We start from the raw sequence: 25,670 nt of genomic DNA, 5'->3' as shown, positions 1-25,670 counted from the left end.
TCGCTACAAGGTAGGCCGCCGAGGCCCGAGTATTGTTCGCCTAGGCCAATTACTCCCCGAGTAATCTCTGCCTAAGCCGAGTACATCCCGAGTACTCCCGAACCCGACTAGAGAGCGCGTATCGACTTTTACAACCATGGTTCTAGTAACCCTAGCCGCATTGATCGGTATTGCTGAGCATGTCGAACACAGTGATACCTCGAAGGGAAGTAACGAACCTGAAAGAAAATATTAATTCTGGTAAATAAAAGAACCAAAATTTTAATAACTAAATTAAAACAAAAATATAAAATGGGTGTACCTCCTCATATCTGTGCATGAAGTTCATATGCCCATCATATAGTCATATACATCCAAACAAAGTACAACAATTAGGCATACAAATAAATAACGGTAACACCTCATATGAAAATAATAATAATAAAAAATAATAATAATAATAATAATAAATAAATAAATAAATAAAATGAAGTATGTGTTGTGTTGAAATTGTCCACTCCGTCGCATCGCGAGGGATCGCTCTAGTAATAGTTGAAAGTAGATCTTTTGATGGTTTATTTTGGAAAAAAAACAATATGGTGCAAATTATACTTGAAGAACTAAAATTAAAATTATAATCCTAGCCAAAATCTTAATAATATACAATATTTATTCCGAAAAAGATACTTATCTGATGGTAATTAAAAACCCTTACTCGGACTCTGTCTTTAACTCCCAACAAACTCATCAAGCATATAGTTTATGTACATGTTTTGACAAATCTTCATCCTGTGGAAGAAAGACCATTCCTACCCCTGAATGCAATTGATCAGAGGGAGCAATACCCTCCTTTCCAGCCTAGTTATTGAAAAATTCCCATGGAATTGAAGTCATCACACCTGACCTGTCACCCGAACCATTATCGGGCCCCCACCCATCCCTATGTTCCCTACATCCAAGTATTAGAGACCGTATACATGTGACTAGCCATATAATGTTGTGTCCACATTCAATGTATGAGAGCCTAGGACTTAGTTTAGATAGAACCATGATTATAGGAGAGTTAGCTCATTTCATTCTCCATATAACTGATGTATGTACCATAGATTACACACAAAAACAATAATGAATACCATGATTGTTAGCATGGTATCAGAGCTAATAATCATCTCCTTTTTTTGATCAGCCTTCATCAATCACATCCAGCCTTCATCAATCACAGCCTCACAAATCGCAGCCCAGTTGATTTCGATCAAACATGGGAGACGCTAACAATGCAAACGACGCTGATGCTAAAGCCCTACATCCAGTATATTCTGTCACAAATATACAGAATAAAGTCCGGATTCTTGATGGCGAAAAAGTAACATACTCTTCCTGGGTGAAATTATTCAAACTTCATGCACACGGATACGATGTATTGGATCACATTGATGAAACACCACCACCTGCTGCAACAGATCCGTCCTATGAAGCATGGTCCAAAATAGACTCCATTGTTCTTCAATGGATCTATGGAACTCTATCAGACGATCTATTGGTTCGCGTTTTAGAGGCTGATTCAACCGCTCAACAAGCTTGGGACCGGATTAAGGTTATATTTCTCAATAATAAAAATTCTAGGGCAGCCACACTTGAACATGCATTCACCACTACCACTATGGCTTCTTGTACATCTCTGAGTGCCTATTTTTAGAAAATGAAAGATTTGGCAGACCAACTCAACGATGTGGATCACCTAGTCTCAGAATCACGACTTGTATTGCAAATGCTCCTCGGTCTTCCAAGTGAGTTTGACACAGTAGCTTCGTTTATCACGCAGTCAGACACGTCATGGGATAATGCAAGAGAAATGTTGGATCGGGAACAACGTCGACAAGCTACACAACAACAACTACCCTCCCAACCAACCCTTGTAGCTGCTAACAAATCACAAGGTCCACCCGCACCCATGACCCATCCTGTTCAAACACCGCATCCCCATTCATAGCAGCCACAGTCATCCCCTAACCCGCTACCTCCACAATCCTACAATCCCTCTCAACATTTTGACTCATACCCACAGCGATCAAACTACCGTGGCCGAGGCCGTGGTCGTGGTTACTCGCGAGGAGGCCGTGGTCGTGGGAGACATTCATATCACAACTCCTACGGTTCCTATGGAAACTATGGCTCCCACCCTCCAAACTATGGCTCCTACGGTTGGTGGAATGCTCCACCTCCCTCCCCACACCCCGCTCATTCACCCTGGACCTCCTCGTGGAACCGTCCTACTGCCCCCATTAAACCCTCAAACCCAGCAGCCTCACCCACCACCACCCGGGTTCGGTCTTGTCACTCCACCACAGCCGCCATACCCATGCAACCCAACTTATCCCATGCAGCCCAACATCGATCCACTTCAACCCACAGAACTTGGTGCAGCCTTGTCCACTCTCAATCTGAATCAACCAGACCCCACGTGGAACTTTGACACCGGAGCTTCATCACACATCACCTCGGATCAGGGTAAAATTAACTCTCATTTTACTACGTCTACTAACGCCAATATTTTTGTAGGTAATCGTGAAACGTTGCCGATTGTTGGATTCTACCCATTCACTTCACCAACTCAAGTTTTTGTTGCTTCTTCATCAAATAAATGGCACGAACGTCTGGGTCATCCAAGTTCACAAGTTTCAGAATTTATGTCTAGTCGTTTTCAACTTGCATGTAATAAAAATTTTTCTTCATTTTGTAACTCTTGTCATTTATCTAATAGCAAGAGACTTCCATTTTATGATTCAAACTCCTTCACTTTTGCACCGTTTGACATTATCCATTGCGACTTGTGGACCTCTCCCGTCCTTAGTCATGCATCCTACAAATACTACATGCTTCTTGTTGACAACTATTCTCACTTTGTATGCGTGTACCCTTTAAGGCTAAAATCAGAAGCATTTCCAACCTTCGTAAAATTTCACAAACACATTCTCACTCAATTTAACAAAAACATCAAGTCCTTTCAATGTGACCTTGGAGGGGAATTTGACAACCATGAATTCTACAAATTTGCATCCACAAATGGTCTTGTTTTTAGATTTTCATGCCCCCAAACATCACCCCAAAACGACAAATCCGAAAGGATGATCCGTCGACTCAACGATATTGTTCGTGCCCTACTTATCCATGCTCATATTCCACCTAAATATTGGGTTGAGGCTCTACACGCCGCCACTTACTTTCATAACATACTTCCCACAACTCGATTAAATTATAACACCCTTACCTTTGCACTATACCTTTGTCATCCAATATACGACCACATTAGAGTTTTTAGTTGCGCATGCTATCCCAACATGTCCTCTACCCAACCAAATAAATTGCATGCTCGTTCTGTCCGCTGTATTTTTTTGGGGTACCCGCCAAACTTTCGAGGCTATCGTTGCTTAGATCCTTCAACCGGTAATGTCCATATTTCTAGACACGTTGATTTCGATGAATCATCTTTTCCATTTGCTGACCCAACACCGTCACACTCCTACCAGTTTTTAGATGATCCTTTACCACCATTGACCTCCTTTAATTTTCCCTCTACCACTACCTTGCCTACACCACCTACTGTACATCCCCTTAACAATCCATCAAACCTTAATTCACCTCAACAGTCCACTATACCCACCACTGTACCAATCTCGCCACCACCTAACCTAAATACCCACTCTACCCATCACCAAACTCCACCAACCATCTCCTCTACCTTACCTTCTCAATCAGTCAATCACCCATCCACTAACTTACCATCCAACACTCACCACATGACAACCCGATCCAAAGTTGGCACACTAAAACCTAATCTAAAATTCAACCTATTAACCTCTACCCCTTCAAACATATCACCAGTCCCTACCTCTCCCTTAAAAGCATTGACGGATGGTCACTGGCAACGAGCCATGCATACAGAATTTAAGGCGCTATTAGACAACGGTACTTGGGAGTTAGTTCCTCGTCCAGCATCTCATCCAGTTATCCGTTGTCATTGGCTATTTCGTCACAAATTTAAGGTGGATGGTTCTTTAGACAGGTACAAAGCACGTCTAGTCGTTAACGGTAAATCACAAACCGTTGGTGTCGACTGTGATGAAACCTTCAGCCCCGTGGTGAAACCAGCTACAATCCGGGCGGTTTTTTCTATAGCATTGACGAAAAATTGGCCTATTAATCAACTAGACGTTAAAAACGCTTTCCTACATGGGTCGCTAAATGAATTGGTATACATGCACCAACCACCGGGATTTGTCGATCCAACTAGACCGGGACACGTGTGTAGGCTATGCAAATCTCTCTACGGGCTTAAACAAGCACCGAGAGCTTGGTTTCAACGGTTCTCTTCGTTCATCACCAAACACGGCTTTAAAGGGAGCCTAAGTGACAACTCATTATTCGTTTTTCACCAAGGAAACTCTATGGCCTATCTTTTACTCTATGTAGATGATATTATACTAACTGCATCTAGTAACTTATTGCTTCGCCATATTATTCAGCTGCTGTCCCATGAATTTGCTATGACCGACATGGGTTCACTTCACCATTTTTTGGGCATTTCTGTCAAAGGAGACTCTACGGGCATGTTTTTATCTCAGTCTCAATACGCTCGTGACATTCTACATCGGGCCAATATGACTTCATGCAAGCCATCACACACTCCGGTTGACACATCATCGAAGCTTAGTGCAACCGAAGGTAACCTTCTTCCTGATGGATCATTGTACCGTAGTCTTGCCGGGGCTCTCCAATATTTAACATTCACAAGACCGGACATCGCCTATGCTGTTCAACAAGTTTGCTTGTTCATGCACGCACCTCGTGAGTCACATTTTAACTTCCTGAAGCGTATCCTCATATATATTCAAGGAACTATTGATTTCGGTATACGCTTAACTACCCAATCTGACCACACTATTGTTGCTTATTCGGATGCCGACTGGGCCAGGTGTCCCGACTCCCGCAGATCAACATCTGGATACTGTGTTTTCATAGGTAACAACCTTATTTCTTGGTCGTCCAAACGACAACCAACCGTCTCCCGTTCCAGTGCCGAGGCCGAATACAGTGGCGTTGCAAACGCGGTGGCTGAAACATCATGGCTATGCAACCTACTTCTCGAGTTAAGAGTTCTAGTTAGAAAGGCCACCATTGTCTACTGCGACAACATTTCAGCCATATACTTATCTGAGAACCCCGTTCAACATCAACGCTCCAAACATGTTGAATTAGACATACATTTTGTTCGAGAACGGGTCAGATTGGGTCAAGTTCGCATCCTACATGTCCCCTCTTCTCCAGTATGCGGATATATTCACAAAGGGCCTACCTCGATAGTTGTTTCAACAATTCCGATCCAGTTTGAACGTCCGTTTAAACTCCCGTTCACACTGAGGGGGTATATTAGAGATCGTATACATGTGACTGGCCATATAATGTTGTGTCCACATTCAATGTCTGAGAGCCTAGGACTTGGTTTAGATAGAACCATGATTATAGGAGAGTTAGCTCATTTCATTCTCCATATAACTGATGTATGATGTACCGTAGATTACACACAAAAACAATAATGAATACCATGATTGTTAGCACCAAGAGGCGTAAGTGCATCTTGAACTATTTGGTCAGACCCCTTTGTCACGGCCCCCGACCCCACCCTGGATGGAATCGGGAGCCGCGAACAGCCCAGTGGTACCGGTGATTTATTTTTGAAAAACATTGCAGCGGAAATTTCATCAGGACCGTGAGTTAGGAAAAATATCAGAGTTTAGAACCACCGGATTTTATTTATAAAATAGATGGGGTAAACCCATGTTTTACAATGGTAGCTTTAATATAAATAAATTTGATTTTATAAAGCAAGATTTATTAGTTTGATAAAATAAGCCACTTCTTGAAGTCCTTCAGTGCCGGATCCAATTCTTACTCCAATCTACTGTAATTACCTGAAACGCGTTTTAAAAAGGTTTTGTCAGCGGGAAATACTGAGTGAATCATTCAGTTTTACTAAAACGACTCGTTTGTTATAATTTACAGTATTAAGATCTTTTACATATGTTTCTGATATCAACCAACTACCCACAGTATTTGTCACTCGACCGGATCTGTGACAGTGGTCATATCACCATTGGCTGCCCCAATGAATGACGTATCACTAAATTTTAGGTTCGCCCACCTAAAGTGATGAAAACTGTAGTAATGTGCACAATACCCCACATACTGGCTGTAATTTGGTGATTACATCAACTTAATCACTGTAATTATAATTCTGAAAATAATTTGGAGTATTGTAAAACATTTGATAAAAAGAGAATGACTCACATTATAAGTACGCAGTATTTGAATTAACAAGCTTCATGATTCAGATCTTTCTGAGAATTAGCATCTACTTTGATTGTAAGTGTATGGGGGTAAAGATTAGTCTACTGGTAAGACTAATACCTAATTTAAGAAATGATGCACACGAAACTAGGTAAATAACTAATACAACATTTACGATACGTCACGAGATCAAATTCTCACAACGAACGACAAAGTGCGATACTTAAACATCCATCGATTTAACGACGAACGACAAAGTATAACCCTAATGTGGGCGGCACTTAAACATCCATTGGATATATTGATCGGTCGGAAAATGAATCGTAATAGCGATCGAGTTATTACCCTGTTATTGCGGCAGAATTTCGAGATTATGTGGGTTTTTGTAGTATTTCGACGATATCTGGGTGTACGAATTGAATTTTACCGTCGAACCAACGCAGGAAATCAAGTGCCAAACTCCTCTATTTATACTGGAAAAACGGCGCGCTCGCGTGTCACGAGAGGCTCTCGCGTGGCGCGAGAGGTCACTTTTAATATGAGGTAGCCACGCGTCTCAGTAGCTTGGGTGAGTCGACGGTTCGTTAAAATTCAATTTCTATCTAAAACAGTTTGGATAATACTAACTAGGAAATACCCCCCCTGAGTTTTAGGGGCCCTGATCCTGATTCCGATTGTTCTGAAAATTTTAGGGGTCATGCAGTATCACTTGGGGGTCTCAATTAGGGTTTCCTATTGGACAAAATATAATAAGAAATAATAGTTTTGGTGAGAGTTGTTACATCCTTCCCACCTTAATAAAATCTCGTCCTCGAGATTTGGACTATGATATCTTCTTGGGGTTACGTTACTTCTTTTAATATATCATGGTTTCTGGGATGGAATTAAAAGATCAATATCATAAGATAGTTGGAATTCAATGGTTTTAAAACTTTAGTTTCAGGAATTGATGTTTGACCGAAATAGGATAAAATAATAATATTATAAGTTTGACCAAGTCTCATGAATCAAAAGATATTTGATAGGCATAAATTGACTTTTATAGAAACAATAGAATTCAATGTCAGAAAAGAACTTACTTTGATCAATTGAGGGAGATTCTGAATTGATAAATCTATTTTGTGAATGGAAGTATGAAAAATGATTTGTCAATGATCAATCCGAAAATCAATGTCGTTTACTTAAATGGTAAGGATACACTGGACAATAGAATTTAGTGTATCGTGGTCTGAGTACATAACTGTATCAGGACTATTAAAAAGGATGAATCAAATGAATGAAGTATAAAGAGGGTTTATTATTAGCACGGCTACAAATTTATACAGACACTACAAAGTGCTGTAAGAATTCAATAATTATGGTGACCGAATAAATTCACCGTTTTCGAAATTTAACTAAGAGTTTCAAGGAAGCGAATCGGGATTTTTCAAAAGATGAGGTGTTCAAATGAATGAGATGAACTAATATTGTTTCCAAGGTGATTAGGTTTAAGTCAAAAGATACATGATCAATGAATGTTTACAAGTTTGTAAATGATTTTTAGAAACAATAGAGTTTACTGTCAACAGAAAATTCACTTTGATTGTTAACTGATGAAGATTCAGAATCAACAAGTTTGAATAAAATAGAAGTACGAAAAATGATTTGTTAATCATCAAATAGATGAGAAAATCAATGGGTTGAGATGAGTAAATTGAAAGGATACACCGAAATACAACAGAGTTTAGTGTATCATTGTCTTAACACATAGTTGTATTAAGACTATTTTCAAGGATGAGTCAATGCGAAAGACATACGTGTTTTTAAATAATTTGTATGATAATGATTAGCGCAAGCTACAAGTTTATACCGATACCGCAAGGTGTCGTAATGATTGAAATGATTCAATAATTGAGGTGACTAAACAATTTTCACCGTTTTTATAATCAACTGAAAAATAAAATTTTGGATATTCCTTTCGAATAAGATTTTCAATTGATGATGATAAGACCAAATGAATATCATAAAATTTTCGATCAATGATGAAAGAAACTTTAGAGGTATACAAGGATATGATACAATTTTGTGTACTTTTATCTTAATACATAATTGTATTAAGATTGTTTAAGATAATGAACCAACAGAAAATAAATAAATAAATTCGTATATCAGATGTGAAAAGGGAGATTAACTCAAGCTACAATTTATTGCGATGCCACAAGGTGAAAAATAGTAGCGGTGACCAGACGAGTTCACTGAGTTTGAAATGAAAGTTTAACGAAATAAATCCGAATATTTCTAGTAGGATTTACTGATTGAAAATGAAACAATTGAATAATGTTTTTCGATCAAAGATGATAAAGCAATAAAGATTACGAAATGCTTGATTGATGATGTAAGAATCATTAAGAGATACACTGAAATATGATATGAATTTGTGTATCATTATCTTAACATACGATTGTGTTAAGATTGCTTTTTATAGGATAAACTAACAAAGCGGATTCAGTACAAATTAAATCCGTATATAATGTGTGAAAAGAATAAATATTTCCGCATGAAATGACTGATAGTAATTTAACACAAGTTGCAAGTTTATACCAACACCACAAGGTGTTGTAGTAATTGAAAACAAGGCAATAATAGGAGTGATTGAACAAGTATCACCGTGTTTTGAAATTAAGCGAAGGGTTCACAAAGTAAATCTGAATATTTGTTTCAAATATTTTTCATAGGATCTACAACTGAAAATGGAACGAATAACCAATATTTTCGAGCGAAGAGGAAAGGCAATGAATATCACGAAATGTTCGCTCAATGGTGAAAGAATCGTTAAGAGGTACACCAGAATATTTAACACGAATTGGGGTACCATTATCTTAACACACAATTGCATTAAGACTGATAATACATAGATCGAACAAACGGATTTAATATCAATACACAATAATTAATCCGAACATGGTGCGAACAATGAGATTAGCACAGGCTTTAAACTTGTGAGAACGTCACCACAAGGTGATCGTGATCAAAGAAATGATTTGATGAATTCGAAGACCAAACAAGCCTGTTATGATTCAAAATAAATGAAGTGCTTGTTGGGACTATTTTGAATATGATAGCTGCAATCTATCATATGGGATTTTGAATTGAATACGTAATGCGAGCAAGTTCAAACAGTTGAACTTGGTGTAAACAAAACGAGTCCAAGAAAGTTTTGACATGGTCACAACAAAAACCATGTATACTATAAAAAGGAAATCGAGTTTTTCAGGAAATTTGAAGTTCATCGATTCATTATTAAAGAATTATCGTTTTGCAAAAATGCGGTTTACAATGCGAAGATCAAGTATAGCAAAGCGAGATTTGAGCTTTTGATAAAACAACAAATTGGAATGAAGCCCTCCTATGGTCTTCATAACTCAAACGAACCACATGCGCAACAAACAGCGCATGTGTAACGTGTGGATTTTACCAGGAAATGAATTAGATCAATATTTATTACTATGAAAGAAATCATTAGGGGAAGTAGAAATGCGAAAGTTAACTCATTATATGCAGAAGTCAGGATTTCAATGAAAGGAATATAAGAACTCTTTCCTGGAATTCCGCGTGATAACCGTTTGTTAAGTGACGTTATCGTGGAATATCGAATATTGCATATTTTGTTGTTAATGCAGTAGGGAAATTATACTGATATGTGATTTCTTTTGTAGTGCCAATAATTATGACTCTGATTAGACTGTGCACCAATGGTTGTGAAGTCTTGTTCCAACGTACTTCAGCAAGCTTCATGTCGTTTGTAGGATCACATAGCTAATGCTGCTTTTTGATTAGTAGTTCTTCTACTAACGGGATTCGCATTGGAGTCGTCATGCCCAATTATATTTTCCAAAGGTCTTGCCTTGAAAGTCGTGTGTGCTATACTTTGATGTTTGTGATCATTTAATTTAAGTTTCAGGTGTTTTCTTGTGCATCAGCACAACTTTACATGTTTCTTACTTGCGTTAATAGTTTATGGTAACGTATTTGGAAATTCTTATACTTTTGATGGTGTCTCAACTTAAAGGATTTTCAGTATTACTTTGTCGTACAAATTACGAGGTAGATGATCAAACGGAAGAATGTTTGACATCGAAATTATAGATATATGCAAGAGATTTCTGATAAAGAAATCTAGATTTATTATTGACACATATGCTTGTGCTTTATTCTTAATTGACTTTTTGGAATTCCTTTATAGATATACCTGTCTATATAATTATATATTTCACATGTTGTAATATACATACCTTTCATAAGGATAAATGTATATAATAGATTCATATTTTCAAAATAAGTCAGATATCAGCTCATGATATTATTTAGGGAAATCTTGTCACTTGTTTGACATTACTATGTACCTTGTTTTATCCGGTTCGCGCCGGAGAGGTAATATCAGTATATCCGGACAAGCTGGAGAGTTTGCTACTCTATACCCAGTTTTGCCGGAGAAAATTTTCTATTTCCCATAAATAGTATCTTTTCAAGATTTTTAAAAGTGCCTCTTTTATTAGGACTTTTATCCAGAATCAAGGAAATTTGTATTTCCATACATATCTTTATTCTGGCCTAAGTAATATCAATAAACAAGAATAAATAGCAATTAAGTGCTATTGCCTGCTAATCGTCATTCTTATGGCATACCAATATTCATCACATTATACTTATATAAGTAATTTATCTTGAAGCTTATATTAAGGCAAAAATTCTTAAGTTCAAGTCTAAATATCATCCGGAGTGTTATCAAATAATATTAAGTTCCTAACTCTCCGTTTAAACTTAGGTATTATTACAACACCTAATTGCTTAAACAAGTGGCTTAGCTTATACTAAGACATCTTTTCTTATGTTCAAGTTTAAATGCTATCAGATGTGCTACCAGTTATTAGCAATCTCTTAACTCTTTTTATTTAAGCTTAAGTATTATTATCACAACACTTATAGGCTTTAAAGTAGTGGCTCTGATACCACCTTCTGTCACGGCCCCCGACCCCACCCTGGACGGAATCGGGAGCCGCGAACAGCCCAGTGGTACCGGTGATTTATTTTTGAAAAACATTGCAGCGGAAATTTCATCAGGACCGTGAGTTAGGAAAAATATCAGAGTTTAGAAACACCGGATTTTATTTATAAAATAGATGGGGTAAAACCCATGTTTTACAATGGTAGCTTTAATATAAATAAATTTGATTTTATAAAGCAAGATTTATTAGTTTGATAAAATAAGCCACTTCTTGAAGTCCTTCAGTGCCGGATCCAATTCTTACTCCAATCTACTGTAATTACCTGAAACGCGTTTTAAAAAGGTTTTGTCAGCGGGAAATACTGAGTGAATCATTCAGTTTTACTAAAACGACTCGTTTGTTATAATTTACAGTATTAAGATCTTTTACATATGTTTCTGATATCAACCAACTATCCACAGTATTTGTCACTCGACCGGATCTGTGACAGTGGTCATATCACCATTGGCTGCCCAATGAATGACGTATCACTAAATTTTAGGTTCCCCACCTAAAGTGATAAAAACTGTAGTAATGTGCACAATACCCCACATACTGGCTGTAATTTGGTGATTACATCAACTTAATCACTGTAATTATAATTCTGAAAATAATTTGGAGTATTGTAAAACATTTGATAAAAAGAGAATGACTCACATTATAAGTACGCAGTATTTGAATTAACAAGCTTCATGATTCAGATCTTTCTGAGAATTAGCATCTACTTTGATTGTAAGTGTATGGGGGTAAAGATTAGTCTACTGGTAAGACTAATACCTAATTTAAGAAATGATGCACACGAAACTAGGTAAATAACCAATACAGCATTTACGATAACTCACGAGATCAAATTCTCACAACGAACGACAAAGTGCGATACTTAAACATCCATCGATTTAACGACGAACGACAAAGTATAACCCTAATGTGGGCGGCACTTAAACATCCATTGGATATATTGATCGGTCGGAAAATGAATCGTAATAGCGATCGAGTTATTACCCTGTTATTGCGGCAGAATTTCGAGATTATGTGGGTTTTTGTAGTATTTCGACGATATCTGGGTGTACGAATTGAATTTTACCGTCGAACCAACGCAGGAAATCAAGTGCCAAACTCCTCTATTTATACTGGAAAAACGGCGCGCTCGCGTGTCACGAGAGGCTCTCGCGTGGCACGAGAGGCTCTCGCGTGGCGCGAGAGGTCACTTTTAATATGAGGTAGCAACGCGTCTCAGTAGCTTGGGTGAGTCGACGGTTCATTAAAATTCAATTTATATCGAAAACAGTTTGGATAATACTAACTAGGAAATACCCCCCCTGAGTTTTAGGGGCCCTGATCCTGATTCCGATTGTTCTGAAAATTTTAGGGGTCATGCAGTATCACTTGGGGGTCTCAATTAGGGTTTCCTATTGGACAAAATATAATAAGAAATAATAGTTTTGGTGAGAGTTGTTACACCCTTGTTGTCCAAATTAGCGATAAACACCCCACATGCCCCTCTTTCGGCTAATATGTCTTTCAAATTTGCAACCTAAAAAGGTCTAATCACAACGGTCAACAAATCATTTAAAGAGAAGCAAACCATAATGAAAATGTTATAGAATTGCTTTCTGATTTTTCTAATTAACAGAAAGCAAGATAAGACAAGTCCAAAAAAATCGGGTTTGGTCCAAGTTTCATGAACGTCATCTTGAGCAACCTTTGTTATCCGAGATTGCCTTCACTCCAGAACTCATTTGTCCCCTCTTTTAACAACGTGGAACCCCAGATATGTAAAAGAAAAGCATCCTCAAGAAAAAAAATTCCAAGATTTTTTTGAATAAAACTTGGAAGACATATTCAACATGGTTTTTCTTCCAGGATTTCTCGAATGAAACTTTGGAGCAGTATTGTCAAGATTCAAGATTTCTTCATGGGTATTTTTATGAGATTTTTATGGGTTCTTTTGATGAGAAAGAAATAAGATTTGAGAAATGTGATAAAGAGGGAATGTGCTGGTTACATTTGCTTAACAATCTCTAAATACTATGACCGACAATCAATAAACATATACCAGCCTCCTGACCAATAAAAAACCAAGAAAACAAAAAACAAAATGGAAACCGAACACAAAATAAAGTACCTGTAGAAATTTAGCCCAGCAACGTAAATTTCACAGATGACGAAGCAATCCCTTACAAAGTTGTTTCAAAAATCAAAATTACAACACATTCAAGTAACAATAACGATAACACAAGCTTTAAACATACCAACTAGACATATGCCCCAGAAACTGAGAGTTTGAAACAAACGCTATGATATAACCTGTGTCAAAGAAACAACAATATCTTTTCAAAAAAATTATATTAACAAGTAGACTTTTTATCAAACAGAGGCATGTTTTTATTATACTTCTCTTTGAAGCCCAGAAAAGCAATGTTTTAAAAACCGGTAAATACCAGCCGGTTATACCGGTATTACCGTTTTCAGATGTAAATCCGGTACGAAACACCCCGGTAAATAAGTGAAACGGCATAAGGTTTGTACCGGCGGTAAAATCCGGTATATCGGTTTGAAACGTAATACCGGTACCGACCCAGGGTTATTTTAGTTTGGGTTGTTACTTATTTTTATTATATATATTACTTATCTTACGTAATTTTTATATATTATGATTATTTGTAACTAGAAGTTCTTATTTAACATTGTATGAAACGAAAATAGTTATATTCTAGTTGATGAGGATGGTGATAATAGTGAATTCATCTTTTATGCGATCGTGAACTTGATGTATTCAACTCTCAAATGACTTAAACATATCGTATATTTTCATTTAAAAGAGCTTGTTGGAAAATTGAATGATTTTCGATTATCTTTTGGATAATTTTTATTGTAGATTTACTTTTGGATCATCTTTTAATCTTTTAATATGTAATCATGCATTTTTGGATTAACTTTTGACGGTCTTATGAAAAAACCTCTTGATTTTCGTTAGTTTATTTAAACTCATTAGCTATGATGTTATAATTTATGAAATTATAGAGTTAGATAGTCAACCCGGTTGAACCGCTCGGTACAACCTGGTTTAACCGGTTGAACCATTTTTTAGACTAATCCGGTTTGATTTAAAAACCGGTTTTTAAAACATTGCAGAAAAGAGAAGTTGATTTGCATCTTAAAGTGGCGAATATAACGATTCCATGTTTTTATATTTATTGTGGTGGTAGTGGTACAGTGGTGAAAGGTGGAGGCGGTGGAGGGTGAAGGTGGGGTTATGGAGAAGAGGATGTTGGCTGTTTAAGGTTATACGCGACGGAAAGACAATTTTATCCTTGAGTTTCTAAGTAAAAAGACACAAATACCCAAGTCAACTAACATAAATTTAGTGGAAGGGACCTGATTGCGAGCAATCGACAACCAGAGGGATCAGAGTGTTGATTTTTTTCAAATGAGTGCTGAAAGTGTGATTGGATGTAAACCACAGAGACTGAAATTGTACTATGAAAAAAATGATAAACCTGATCGGTATGTGAGAGGAGTGGTACATTTAAATTATACGGAGTGGGAGAACATGAAGAGGGGACATTAAGCGTCACATGACACCACGTCAGCAAGTGGGCGTGGTAAGAAAAAGCACGGGGTCGGAGAGGCATGAAAGTGGTGTTTTTATAAAAAAATAAACAAGAACTAATCAAAACAACCTAAAATCCACCAACCAATAAAAAGCTGTCACTTCACACCCCACAATCCCTCCACGCCGTTGAAAACTAATCTGCCCCCTCCCTACGCCAGCCTCTGGCTGGTATGCCCAACGTAGAAAGACTTCTACGCCTTCATAACCCGCTCACTCCGTGTAGTCTTTGCAGCACCCTTTTGAAAACTGTTTACCGCTATTAAACCCTATATAAAGAAGCAACTACTTTATGCTTCTATAGGTTGTAACATGAGCTTAGCAAGTTTTTCAAAAAAAAAGTTGATTTTCTACTTTTCACCCAAAGGTTTATATCTTTTACAATTTTAACCCTACATAGTTTGGTTTTATAACTTTAACCCAAAACTTTTCATTATTTGCAATTTAACTTCACAACTTTTTTCACTTATAGTTTTCATCTTTCGCAAATTTTCGTTTTACGTATAGTTCTAAATTTTTCGAGTTAATACGATGCAACGTGCATGTGTGGTTCAACGTTTTCACCTCTATTTTCCACGTTTGAAAGGTTCGTCGCAACACGCATATCCTAGGTCGAGTCAGTGTTGGTGATCGATGACGGTTGTGTGACATTAGTACTATCTGACACCGTTTTACGCCCCGCCGCAACACGGGGTGTGCTTTGGGGGTTTTCTAAAGAAAAAATGGTTATGCATATGGTTGTCGTAACGTTGGCTTTGGGGGTTTTCCAAAATAACTGATTTTTTTACTTTTCACCAAAAAGCATGTCATAAATTACTTTTAACCCAAAACTATTTATTTTTTTACTTTTAACCCAAAATTTTTTATGTTTTGCAATCTATCCTCAAAACTTTTTTTTACTTTCAACTTTGGCCTTTTATAGTTTTCATTTTCCACAAATTTTTCGCTTTATGCTTGGTTCTAAATTTTGTGACTTAACACATTGCAACGTGCGTCTTTGCTTTAACGTTTTTACGTTTCGTTCTAAATTTTGCGAGTTAACACGACGCAACGTGCGTGTGTGGGTGAACATTTTTACATCGTCTATTTTTCCCCGTTTAACAGGTTTAACATAACGTACGGATCCTAGATCCACTTTGTTATAACTAAAGAATCCCCGCCGCATTGCGGCGGGTCGCAATCCTAGTTTGGTTAAAATACTAAAAAAAAAGTTATGAGTCAACAATCACATGAAATGGGTCAACAATCACAGGTTTCGTGTTCAAATAAAGGGGCTTCGGCCATGTGACCACTTCACGTTTCCTGCCCCCAAAACAAAATTATTTAAACCCTAATTTCCAAGAAACTGCAAGATCTACCATTCACCAGTGACGTAGCCTCAACAAAGGTAACCGCTTTCCGGCTTAAACCTTTCAATGCATCAAGATACCTGCTCAAATTAGCCTCTAAAACCCAAAACTAATCAAGATTTTAACCCCACACCAAAGGATCTGAAATTTTGAATTGGGTTTACCCAAAAATTGGGTTTTGATTGAGGGTTTTGGTTTGTGAGATTTATATTGAGAAATCTGAATAGGGTTTGCTAAAAAAATGAATTTTTGCTTGAGGGGTTGTGGTTTATGAGATTAATATTGAGAAATCTGAATTGGGTGTTGTTGATTGAAAGATTTCTTGAAAGGGTTTTGATCTGTGAAGGTTATTTTTGGAGAAAGTTTATGTATTTGAGATCCATATGGAAGATTGACTCGAATTTAGGCAAGTCAACCGGTTTGTGGTATTAAAGTTTCTATTTTTAGTGTTTGATGCATATGGTTGTTGTCATCGTTGAAAAAGATTGTCTGGCGAACGTGTTCTTGTGGGTGCTCCGGCGGTTTTCTCTGCATTGTGTTGAGCAAACAGCTAGAGATAGATGGGATAAAAGTTATTTCAAACTGCAGGGTGGGTAGAAAGATTTTGTTCTATTTCGGAGCGAAATCGAAGTTGTTGTTTGGATTTTGGTATTTAGATTATTGTTCAATAATGGGTTCTTCCCAAGATTCTTCGTTGTCTACGAATGTGGCCGGGTTGGTTGAGGGTTCTGCGATAGATACGTTGCCGGTGTATGTAAAGGAACTGATTGCCGGCGGTGCTGCCGGAGCATTTGCTAAAACTGCTGTTGCTCCACTGGAACGAATTAAGATTTTATTGCAGGTGGGGCTTCAATCAATTTCCTGCTCATTTATTGTTAATTTATATTGTTTGTGATGCTGATTGGTTGATCTTTTTTACATTCAGACGCGAACACAAGGTTTTCATTCACTTGGAGTCTATCAATCGCTCAAACGGCTACTAAAACACGAAGGGGTTCCTGGATTTTACAAGTATGGTTTCGAGTTTCCCTTTTGTTAATTAGATATGAAAAATGTGATATAATACATAAATACATTTTTTTTATGTTTTTAGGGGAAATTACATGAATACATTTTTTATGTTTTTAGGGGAAATGGTGCTAGTGTTCTTAGAATTGTTCCATATGCAGCATTGCATTTCATGACATATGAGCAATACCGATGTTGGATATTAGACAACTACTCTGTATTTGGTACAGGGCCTGTTGTAGATCTTCTAGCAGGTTCAGCAGCTGGAGGGACCGCTGTTTTGTGCACGTATCCCCTGGATTTGGCTCGCACCAAACTTGCGTATCAGGTGAGTTATTGCATTACATACCTGTCTAGAGTAAGTTTAAAATACAAAAGGCTCTTAACGTGCGACGGTATGCGGCCACCAATGGAACGTGCGTAATTATGCAAATAACGTGCGTAATTAGGGTTAACCTAACATCATCATCATCATCAAATCATCATACTCAGTAAATCCCACCAATAGCAAAGCTAAGACAGGGTCTGAGGAGGGTAAGATGTAGACAACCTTACCTCTACCCTGTAGTAATAGAGAAGTTGCTTCCAGTGAGACCCCCGGCTCGATAGTAGTTTTGCATCAAGTCTTGGACATAAGACACATAACACTCAACAATCGGGACAAAGGCCCATTAGTGCATGTACCCTTTTGTCTTTCGGCTATCAATGCCACCATATGATGCGTGATTAACCGTCTGCCGCTTTTAACTTATTTTCACGAAATTAGTAAAATAACGTTAAAATTAGTGCAATTTCACTTTTGCCCCCTGAGTGCCCACACATATATACATTATATCATTATATGTGCACACCACAGCGGGGCATAATTAGGGTTAACCCAACCCATGCCTAATTATGCAAATAACGTGCGTAATTATGTAAATTTCTAGAATTGTCCTTTATCTTTATACCTATTATCAGGTGCTGCCCTTTATGTTCAAAATTGATGAGTTTTGTCCTTTATGTTTTCATATCATACACATTTTGTCCTTTAGGTCTAACCCAGTTAGTTTTTTCAGTTAAATTTGGTCATGTGCTTTGCACATGAGGGCATTTTTGTCAATTCAAAGGTTGCAGAAGCTTTGAGCTGTAAATCTGCCATTGAACTTACCTTTGAATTGACAAAAATGCCCTCATGTGCAAATTATATGACCAAATTTAACTGAAAAAACTAACTGGGTTAGGCCTAAAGGACAAAACGTGTATGATATGAAAACATAAAGGACAAAACTCGTCAATTTTGAACATAAAGGACAGCGCCTGAAAATGTGTATAAAGATAAAGGACAATCCTTGAAATTCACTCTTATAACGTGCATAATTATGCAAAGTTAATTACTATTGTGCTACCGCGTTCAATTGAAGGCCTAGATTAGATCAGATGTGTGGTTGAGATGCTCGCGTACACATCGCATGATAAGGTGGTCTTTTACGTTAACCGGTCTCTACTTGTGTATGTGTTAGCTGTGTGCATATATATATACATTTTACTTATTGGGTATGAATATTAATATTATAGGTTGTCGATACGAAAGCAAGTGTAGGGAATGGTTATAAAAGTATTACCGCACCACCTCGTTACAGTGGCATTAAGAATGTGTTGGAGAGTGTTTACAGAGAGGGTGGGATGCGTGGCTTGTACCGAGGTGTAGGTATGTAACCTCTAACCGGCCAAAATTCAAATCTTAAAGTACACGTTTTTATGTAGATTTAACTTTTACTTATTTTATATTTATATACACTAGGTCCAACTCTTATTGGCATACTGCCATATGCTGGTTTGAAGTTTTACATTTATGAAGAACTAAAGAGCCGTGTATCTGAGGAGAATCAGAGATCGATCATGATGCGTCTTTCATGTGGTGCTTTGGCTGGTTTATTTGGTCAAACCTTTACATACCCTTTAGATGTTGTTAGAAGACAGATGCAGGTTTTTATTTTATTTTATATTTTTATAAAGATTTTCTAGTTTTGTGCTGTGTTTAATTATAAAAATGTGTTTTTAGGTTGAAAATCTTCAAGCTGGTGGTGTGAGACATGCGAGTACATGGAAGGGGATTACCACAATTGTTTCTGAACAAGGTTGGAGGCAATTGTTTGCTGGCCTCAGCATTAATTACATCAAGGTAAATGCTTATAAAGTTCGTTTTTTAATTTATCAGTACGCCTTTATGTATAATTGGTTCAACATGTTTAGACCAATGGTATACTTAAAGGTGTTTCTCAATTGTAGAGATAGGTCTTTCTTTTATGGGACAGTGGTGTATGTATATAACCATGGTTGTAGAATTCGCTAGGCGCTCCCGGGTCGGTCAACTGGGGAGTTGCGAGTACTCGGCCTAGGCGGAGAGTGCCCAGGGAGTACTTGGACATGTTAAATTATAAAGAGATTAGTTTTCAGGAAATTATATGTATGTCAATTATCATAAGTTTACTAGTATTTATAACAAAATACGTGAATATCAATATATACAAAAAATACAAGTTCATATAGTAAAGAATTTCAAAAATCGATGATAAGATGTAGGAGGTATGTTTATTTTTTTTAAAGTCAAACTCAGCCCGAGTTGACCAAATTAGATCCGATTCTGGCTGAGGTTGACCACGTTTGATCAGTTCTGAGTAGTTAGGCGGAGTTGAAGAAAATCGCCTTGGCAACCTACCTTGTAGCAATTGCTTGGCCTTCTAGACCTTGTTTTACAACATTGTATACAACACGAGGCGGAATGTTTTAGGAAGTTGAGATACATATGAGGATGTGTGGTTTGGTTTAAGGTCAATTATGTGATCTAAACATGACTATATAATGTATATTTTTATTTGTATGTGGCAAAATGGGTAGTCTGGCCGGTTTTGCCATGGGGTCAAAACTAGCAACTTTTGTATGGTTGAAAATGTGTCGAGTTGGGTGGATCATAGGGCTGTTCATAAAGCTTGCGACTTGCAGCTCGTCTTGTAGCTCGCTCGAAAAAACTAGCTAAAAAACACAATTTGAAACGACCTGAGCCAAGCTGCCTCTTTTTGTAACCGAGGGAGCTCGAGCTCGAGCCAAGCTCGTCTCGGCTCATGGCTCTGCTTGTTGGCTCGTCCAGGACCCACGACATTTTTGTCCAATGTTTTAAACATTTTTCATAAATAACGGGCATGGGTTATGATTACAAAATCTATGTTACCATGTTAATACACTTAGGTGACTTTCAACCTGTTTTACTTATGATTAAATATAATAACTAATATTAGACATAAATACATCAAAATCTTGTTTTGCTGCATACTGACCATGAGTTCACATTTGTTGTTGTTAACAGATTGTTCCTTCTGTTGCGATCGGTTTCACCGCATATGACATGATGAAATCATGGCTTCGCATACCTCCTCGACAGAAAACACAATCAGTCTCTGCCGCTTAAGTTCTCAACAAGGAAAAATAAAAGCAAGTGGAATATTCAAATCTTTCGGTTTCAGTTGTCATTAGAAGATTCCATTTGTTGAATGTAAAATTGTCATCGAGGCGTTAAGGTTGCAGATAGTCCTTAGCATATCTGTTAGGTGGTCTTGTATAACAATATAAGCAGTGTCTAAGGTTACACATTATAATATGCACCATCAGTTTTGATGGAGACGTCATAAAAATGTTATGAAATACCTGTCGAATTTGGTCGAAAAACCTGTCGAAAATAATATATAGCTATTATAACAAAACAAGCTTTCAAAATCTATGGCACATTTGTTTGCCCTTTGTTGTTTCGTTTAAGACGTTTCAAAATAATAAAAGAGTAAATTGCTAAAATCGTCCCTGATGTTTGTTCACATTTGCTAGATCCATCCAAAAAAAGTTTTTTTCTTATAGGAACCACTGAGGTTTCAAAAAAGTTGCTAAATCCATTTAAAATGACTAATACCCTAAGAATACTAAGTTTAAAGAGGGGTAATTTAGTCATTCTCTTAATTTATTTAATTTACCATTTTTTTTAAACAGGTTAAACATCCAAAATGACTAATACCCTAAGAATAATATATTGTTTCTATTTTGTATATACAGTAAGTTAAAAACGTAAATTTATGTTTGTGGTAAAGTAACAAAAAATCAAAATAAAGCATGTTATGATTAATTAAATAAATTGTTCCGTTGCAGTTGCTTCTAGTTTTTGGCAATATGCAAAATGCAAAATGCAAAATGCAAAATGCAAGAGTTTTCGATGGCTATATGCAGCTGCTTCTTGTTTTCGGTAATATGCAAAGGACAACAGTTAAGATACCAATGTTAAAAGTGTTCTTAAGTCCACCACGTCCTTGTTTACGCCTTTTTACCGCGCCCCTTACCCGCGTTACCCTTCTTTTGTACTCTATTGACCCCGTTGTGAACGAAATTACCTTGCGGAAGGTTTTTACCTTCACTGCAGACTGTTTGGATATCCTTCTTTTGTACTCTATTGACCCCGCTGTGCAGTGTAACTAGGCGCTGACCCATATCAGCTGTGCAGCGTAATTAGGCAATGTAGAAGCGTAACGATGGGGCTGTAGTCTAGGCGCTGACCCATATCAGCTGTGCAGCGTAACCCAGTGTGCAGCCCCTTAACACCCCCTCTGTCTACAGTTAGCAACCATTCTTTAGCGTCTAACAAAGCTGCAACTGTATCAACAGCAGTTGTAGTTGTGCAGAGTTGTGCAGAACGAACAGCAGCTGTCGTACAGAACGAACAACTGCAGTTGTGCAGCGTTGTGCAACAGTTGTGCAGCGTTGGCCAATACAATGAAACCCAAAAATATACCATCAAAACAGTTAATACATGCCAAATATACCAAAATAGAAACAATATATTATTCTTAGGGTAGTAGTCATTTTGGATGTTTAACCTGTTTAAAAAAAAGATAAATTAAATAAATTAAGAGAATGACTAAATTACCTCTCTTTAAACTTAGTATTCTTAGGGTATTAGTCATTTTGGATAGATTTAGCAACTTTTTTGAAACCTTAGTGGTTCCTATGAGAAAAAAACTTTTTTTGGATGGATCTAGCAAATATGAACAAACGTCAGGGACGATTTTAGCAATTTACTCATAATAAAAAGATCATTCCTTGAAATGTTGTAAACAACTGTAACACAAAACATAGTTTCAGTGTTTTCTCTATTGTATTTTAGTTTTTTCTTTTCTTTTCTTTCTTCGAACGACAAAATTCATTAAACAGAAGAGACCGTCCAACCTGCTAACTAAAAATCGAATCATCCTCTTCTTGGTTTCAAAATAATAAAAAGATCACATATAGAAAATGCGAAAATAGGGGGGGGGGGGGGGTTTACACCACCTGCTCAGGTCTTGCCACACTATCGATGCCACATAGCAACCAGTGAAGATGTGATCCACCAATTCCACCGCGGACCAGAAGAAACATCAAACGTTTGGGCCATTCTTAATCCTTCATTTGATTTCATCAATGCGACGGTCGTCGTGAGGCGTTGCAAAATGGCTCTCCATCCAAACGTATTGAGCTTCAAATGAAGCCGAGAGTTCCGGTCCAGGATATTCTCAAATGAAGCGAAAATAGAGGGGGGTTCCTTTCAAAGAGCTTTTTAACCTTAGCAAACGAAAAGTCACCTGTGTTATCACCCATCCAACGCCATTTATCAAAACCATCCTTAAAGTCGTATGAGCTGAGATAAACCGTCAGAGAATCCAGCTCATTAATAGGCTCTCCATCCAAAATATGAGTCTTCCAGTTCCCGTTCAGCGAAATCAGATTCCTGCTGGCAAAGAAACAACGGTCAGCCACCCAACATGTTTTGTCGGCCTCTAAACGAAACAATCTAGGGAAAACAATGTTGAGAGGTTTATCTCGTAACCAAGGATCTAACCAGAATTGGGTTTTATTCCCATCCTCCAGCTCACCTCTGATGGCCAGCAAAAGGGCCAGACTAGAGGATGCAATGTGGTTTCGAGCTTATCGATAGAGCACCAAGTTCCGTTCAGCGATTTATTATGAGGCGGTGCAGGCCAAGTTCTAGGGGTATAACGCAACACATTAAGGGTCTGTTTGGTATGGGGTAATAGAATAGATGAGAGAATGGAATGGACGAGGTAATGGAATGGACAACGGAATGAAATGGATCATTCCATTCCATTGTGATGTTTGGTTACTCATATCTGAATAGAATGAATCATTACTTTGTACAATTTGATAAACAAAAAAAGATGAAGTAACGAAACACAACTGTATTAAAAACGACAAAAATATAATTGCCTCAATAATAATAATAATAATAATAATAATAATAATAATAATAATAATAATAATAATAATAATAATATATTAATAATAAAAGAATTAATAATAGATTTTTTATATATATTAATATTAATATGAATATTAATAAATATAAATATAAATACAAATAAAAGTATAATAATAATAATAATAATAATAATAATAATAATAATAATAATAACATATTTCTTTCCATTACTTGAAGGAATGGAAAAAAAAACACCTACATACCAAGGAATGAAAATTATTATATTTGGAAGGAGTTATATTCATTTGGAATGCTTCATTCCATTACCACATGCTAACCAAACATGTTTCTTTTCATTCCATCAGAATGATCCATTCCATTCCACCTTCTATTCCTTCATACCAAACGCTACCTAATAAATCTTCTCCAAAGGCGAAAGAAGAGAAAGATTCGAAAAGAGGGCATAAAATACCAACGTTAATTATATACATTATTAATGAAATTACGTTACAACATAAAAGTATCTAGCTCTATTGATTAACATCTGAATTTTTATGATTGAGAGAGCAGTTTGCTAGTGTAAAATGAAAGATGTAGTATTTTAGAGGTTATCCCACATCGGTGGGGAGAGAAAGCAAAGGGGGAGTGACGCTGTATAAAAAGGAAAAGAGACCACATGAATGGGTACTTACCTGGACGGGGTCAATGGATGATCAAGAAGGTCCATGGCCTAGGTTGGTGACCTCCATTGCACTTCGGAGGGGTGCCCGCCTAAGGTCGGCCCAAGTGGTCGAGCCTACGTCATAATTTGTGGCAGTGGAGGCCTGCGTTCGCGCGGCCTCTCCTAATACCCGAGTATAAAGCTTTTTATTAAGCTCAAGGGTGAATCTTCTGATTTCACTCTACCACCTAGGGGTGAGCAAAAGGAAAAATCTGACCCTATCCGATCCAAGAACCGATCAAAATACAGAACCGATTCACTTCCCTAAATAAAGGGTCGATTTCGGTCTATAGGTTAAAGTCGGGTTTCACCATGAAAAGAACCGATCCGACTCGATTTTATATGAGAAATTGGAACCGATCTAAATATCTAGGTACTTGGATTCGGGTCGGGTTGGGTAATTTTCGGTTTGGTTCTCGATTATTTTCGGTCTGGACCTAAACTTGCTCACCCCTACTACCACTGGTGTTGGTTGGTTCGGTCCGGACCTAAACTTGCTGACCCCTACTACCACTGGTGTTGGTTGGTTGATGCAAAATGAGTTTTTTAACAAAAACAGGTTTTTGACCTCAAGTCTGGTGTTCGTTTTAGTGATCATCTTGTTGTTTAAACCCCCTTGATATCTAATACCTAAAAGGTTGGTTCGACTGGTAGACTGGGTACCATTGCTGGTTTGAATGGTATGGTGAGTTAGGTCTGGATTAGTGTGATTTTAGTGACCTTTTTTAATTTGAATGTGTAGGTGCCAACCTTATCGTAGCTAGGGTTCCTAGTTTACTTTTTTTTTTCCCTGCGTGACAAACCCGTTAAAGAATAAAAAAAAACGAATTAAGCCATTTACTTTATAAGATCGGTCAAACCAAAGAACCAGGCCGAACCTGACCTAACTCAACGTTGTAGAGGCGCAATAATTTTTCTTTTTTTCTAAAAATATTTCTTTAAAACTTGAAATTCATATTCTCAAATTGGGTTTGCAGGCATAATTTATAACTAGCGGGTTATGCGGGCACGTTGTGGCAGTCAATTTTTTTAAATAAAATTTGTGCACTTAAACGTAGATAAAAATGAGCTTGTTGCAACAGTATATCTGAATTAGTAAGATATTGTATTTTAGAAGAAACAAAATATGTTACATCAATTCAAATTATAAAAACAAATACCGATACCCGTTACAATAATACCTATACTGGTACGAATGTTTGAATGAAAATTGGTTGGGTTCGTCACGGTACCAACACTCGCTATAGCTTATGATAAAAAAAAGAGTAAATTACAACTTTTGTCCTTTATGTTTACACCATTTTGCAGGAGGTGTCATTGCGCAAAACTTTGCAAGTTTTGTGTTTTATGTTTCAAAATC

The 25,670-nt window shown here is 37.2% G+C and overlaps 2 protein-coding genes, 1 long non-coding RNA gene and 1 other non-coding gene across 4 annotated transcripts; 3 read left to right on the top strand and 1 right to left on the bottom strand.

Annotated features, from left to right (window-relative positions):
• Positions 1-1,237: 1,237 nt before the first annotated feature.
• Positions 1,238-1,969, top strand: LOC110932201. The gene is made up of 2 exons (XM_022175554.1): positions 1,238-1,573; positions 1,676-1,969. Exons 1-2 carry the CDS (start codon positions 1,238-1,240, stop codon positions 1,967-1,969), a joined length of 630 nt encoding a protein of 209 aa, XP_022031246.1.
• Positions 1,970-16,188: 14,219 nt separating this feature from the next.
• On the top strand, positions 16,189-21,023 carry LOC110929938 (mitochondrial carrier protein CoAc1). Its single transcript, XM_022173130.2, has 7 exons — positions 16,189-17,151; positions 17,236-17,321; positions 17,439-17,646; positions 18,876-19,008; positions 19,102-19,286; positions 19,363-19,482; positions 20,665-21,023. The coding sequence occupies exons 1-7, from the start codon at positions 16,981-16,983 to the stop codon at positions 20,764-20,766; spliced, it is 1,005 nt and encodes a 334-aa protein (XP_022028822.1). The 5' UTR covers positions 16,189-16,980; the 3' UTR covers positions 20,767-21,023.
• A 1,446-nt stretch (positions 21,024-22,469) lies between these two features.
• Positions 22,470-23,355, bottom strand: LOC118490187. The gene is made up of 2 exons (XR_004888544.1): positions 23,212-23,355; positions 22,470-23,100 (listed from the first exon to the last, which is right to left on the bottom strand). It is a non-coding gene; the product is annotated as an uncharacterized LOC118490187 (long non-coding RNA).
• Positions 23,356-24,273: 918 nt separating this feature from the next.
• On the top strand, positions 24,274-24,433 carry LOC118490855. The gene has a single exon (XR_004890080.1). It is a non-coding gene; the product is annotated as a U1 spliceosomal RNA (small nuclear RNA).
• Positions 24,434-25,670: the final 1,237 nt, after the last annotated feature.

The sequence above is a fragment of the Helianthus annuus genome, chromosome 3 (assembly GCF_002127325.2).
Source record: "Helianthus annuus cultivar XRQ/B chromosome 3, HanXRQr2.0-SUNRISE, whole genome shotgun sequence".
Taxonomy (NCBI): domain Eukaryota; kingdom Viridiplantae; phylum Streptophyta; class Magnoliopsida; order Asterales; family Asteraceae; genus Helianthus; species Helianthus annuus.
This window is presented reverse-complemented; position numbering and strand designations above follow the sequence as displayed.

Bases quoted from the DNA above. Each gene is read 5' to 3' on its own strand.
- LOC110932201 (XM_022175554.1), top strand. From the start codon at position 1,238: ATGGGAGACGCTAACAATGCAAACGACGCTGATGCTAAAGCCCTACAT. The intron at 1,574-1,675 runs GTTATATTTCTC...GCCTATTTTTAG, and splicing joins AAGCTTGGGACCGGATTAAG to AAAATGAAAGATTTGGCAGA.
- LOC110929938 (XM_022173130.2), top strand. From the start codon at position 16,981: ATGGGTTCTTCCCAAGATTCTTCGTTGTCTACGAATGTGGCCGGGTTG. The intron at 17,152-17,235 runs GTGGGGCTTCAA...TTTTACATTCAG, and splicing joins GAATTAAGATTTTATTGCAG to ACGCGAACACAAGGTTTTCA. The intron at 19,287-19,362 runs GTTTTTATTTTA...ATGTGTTTTTAG, and splicing joins TTGTTAGAAGACAGATGCAG to GTTGAAAATCTTCAAGCTGG.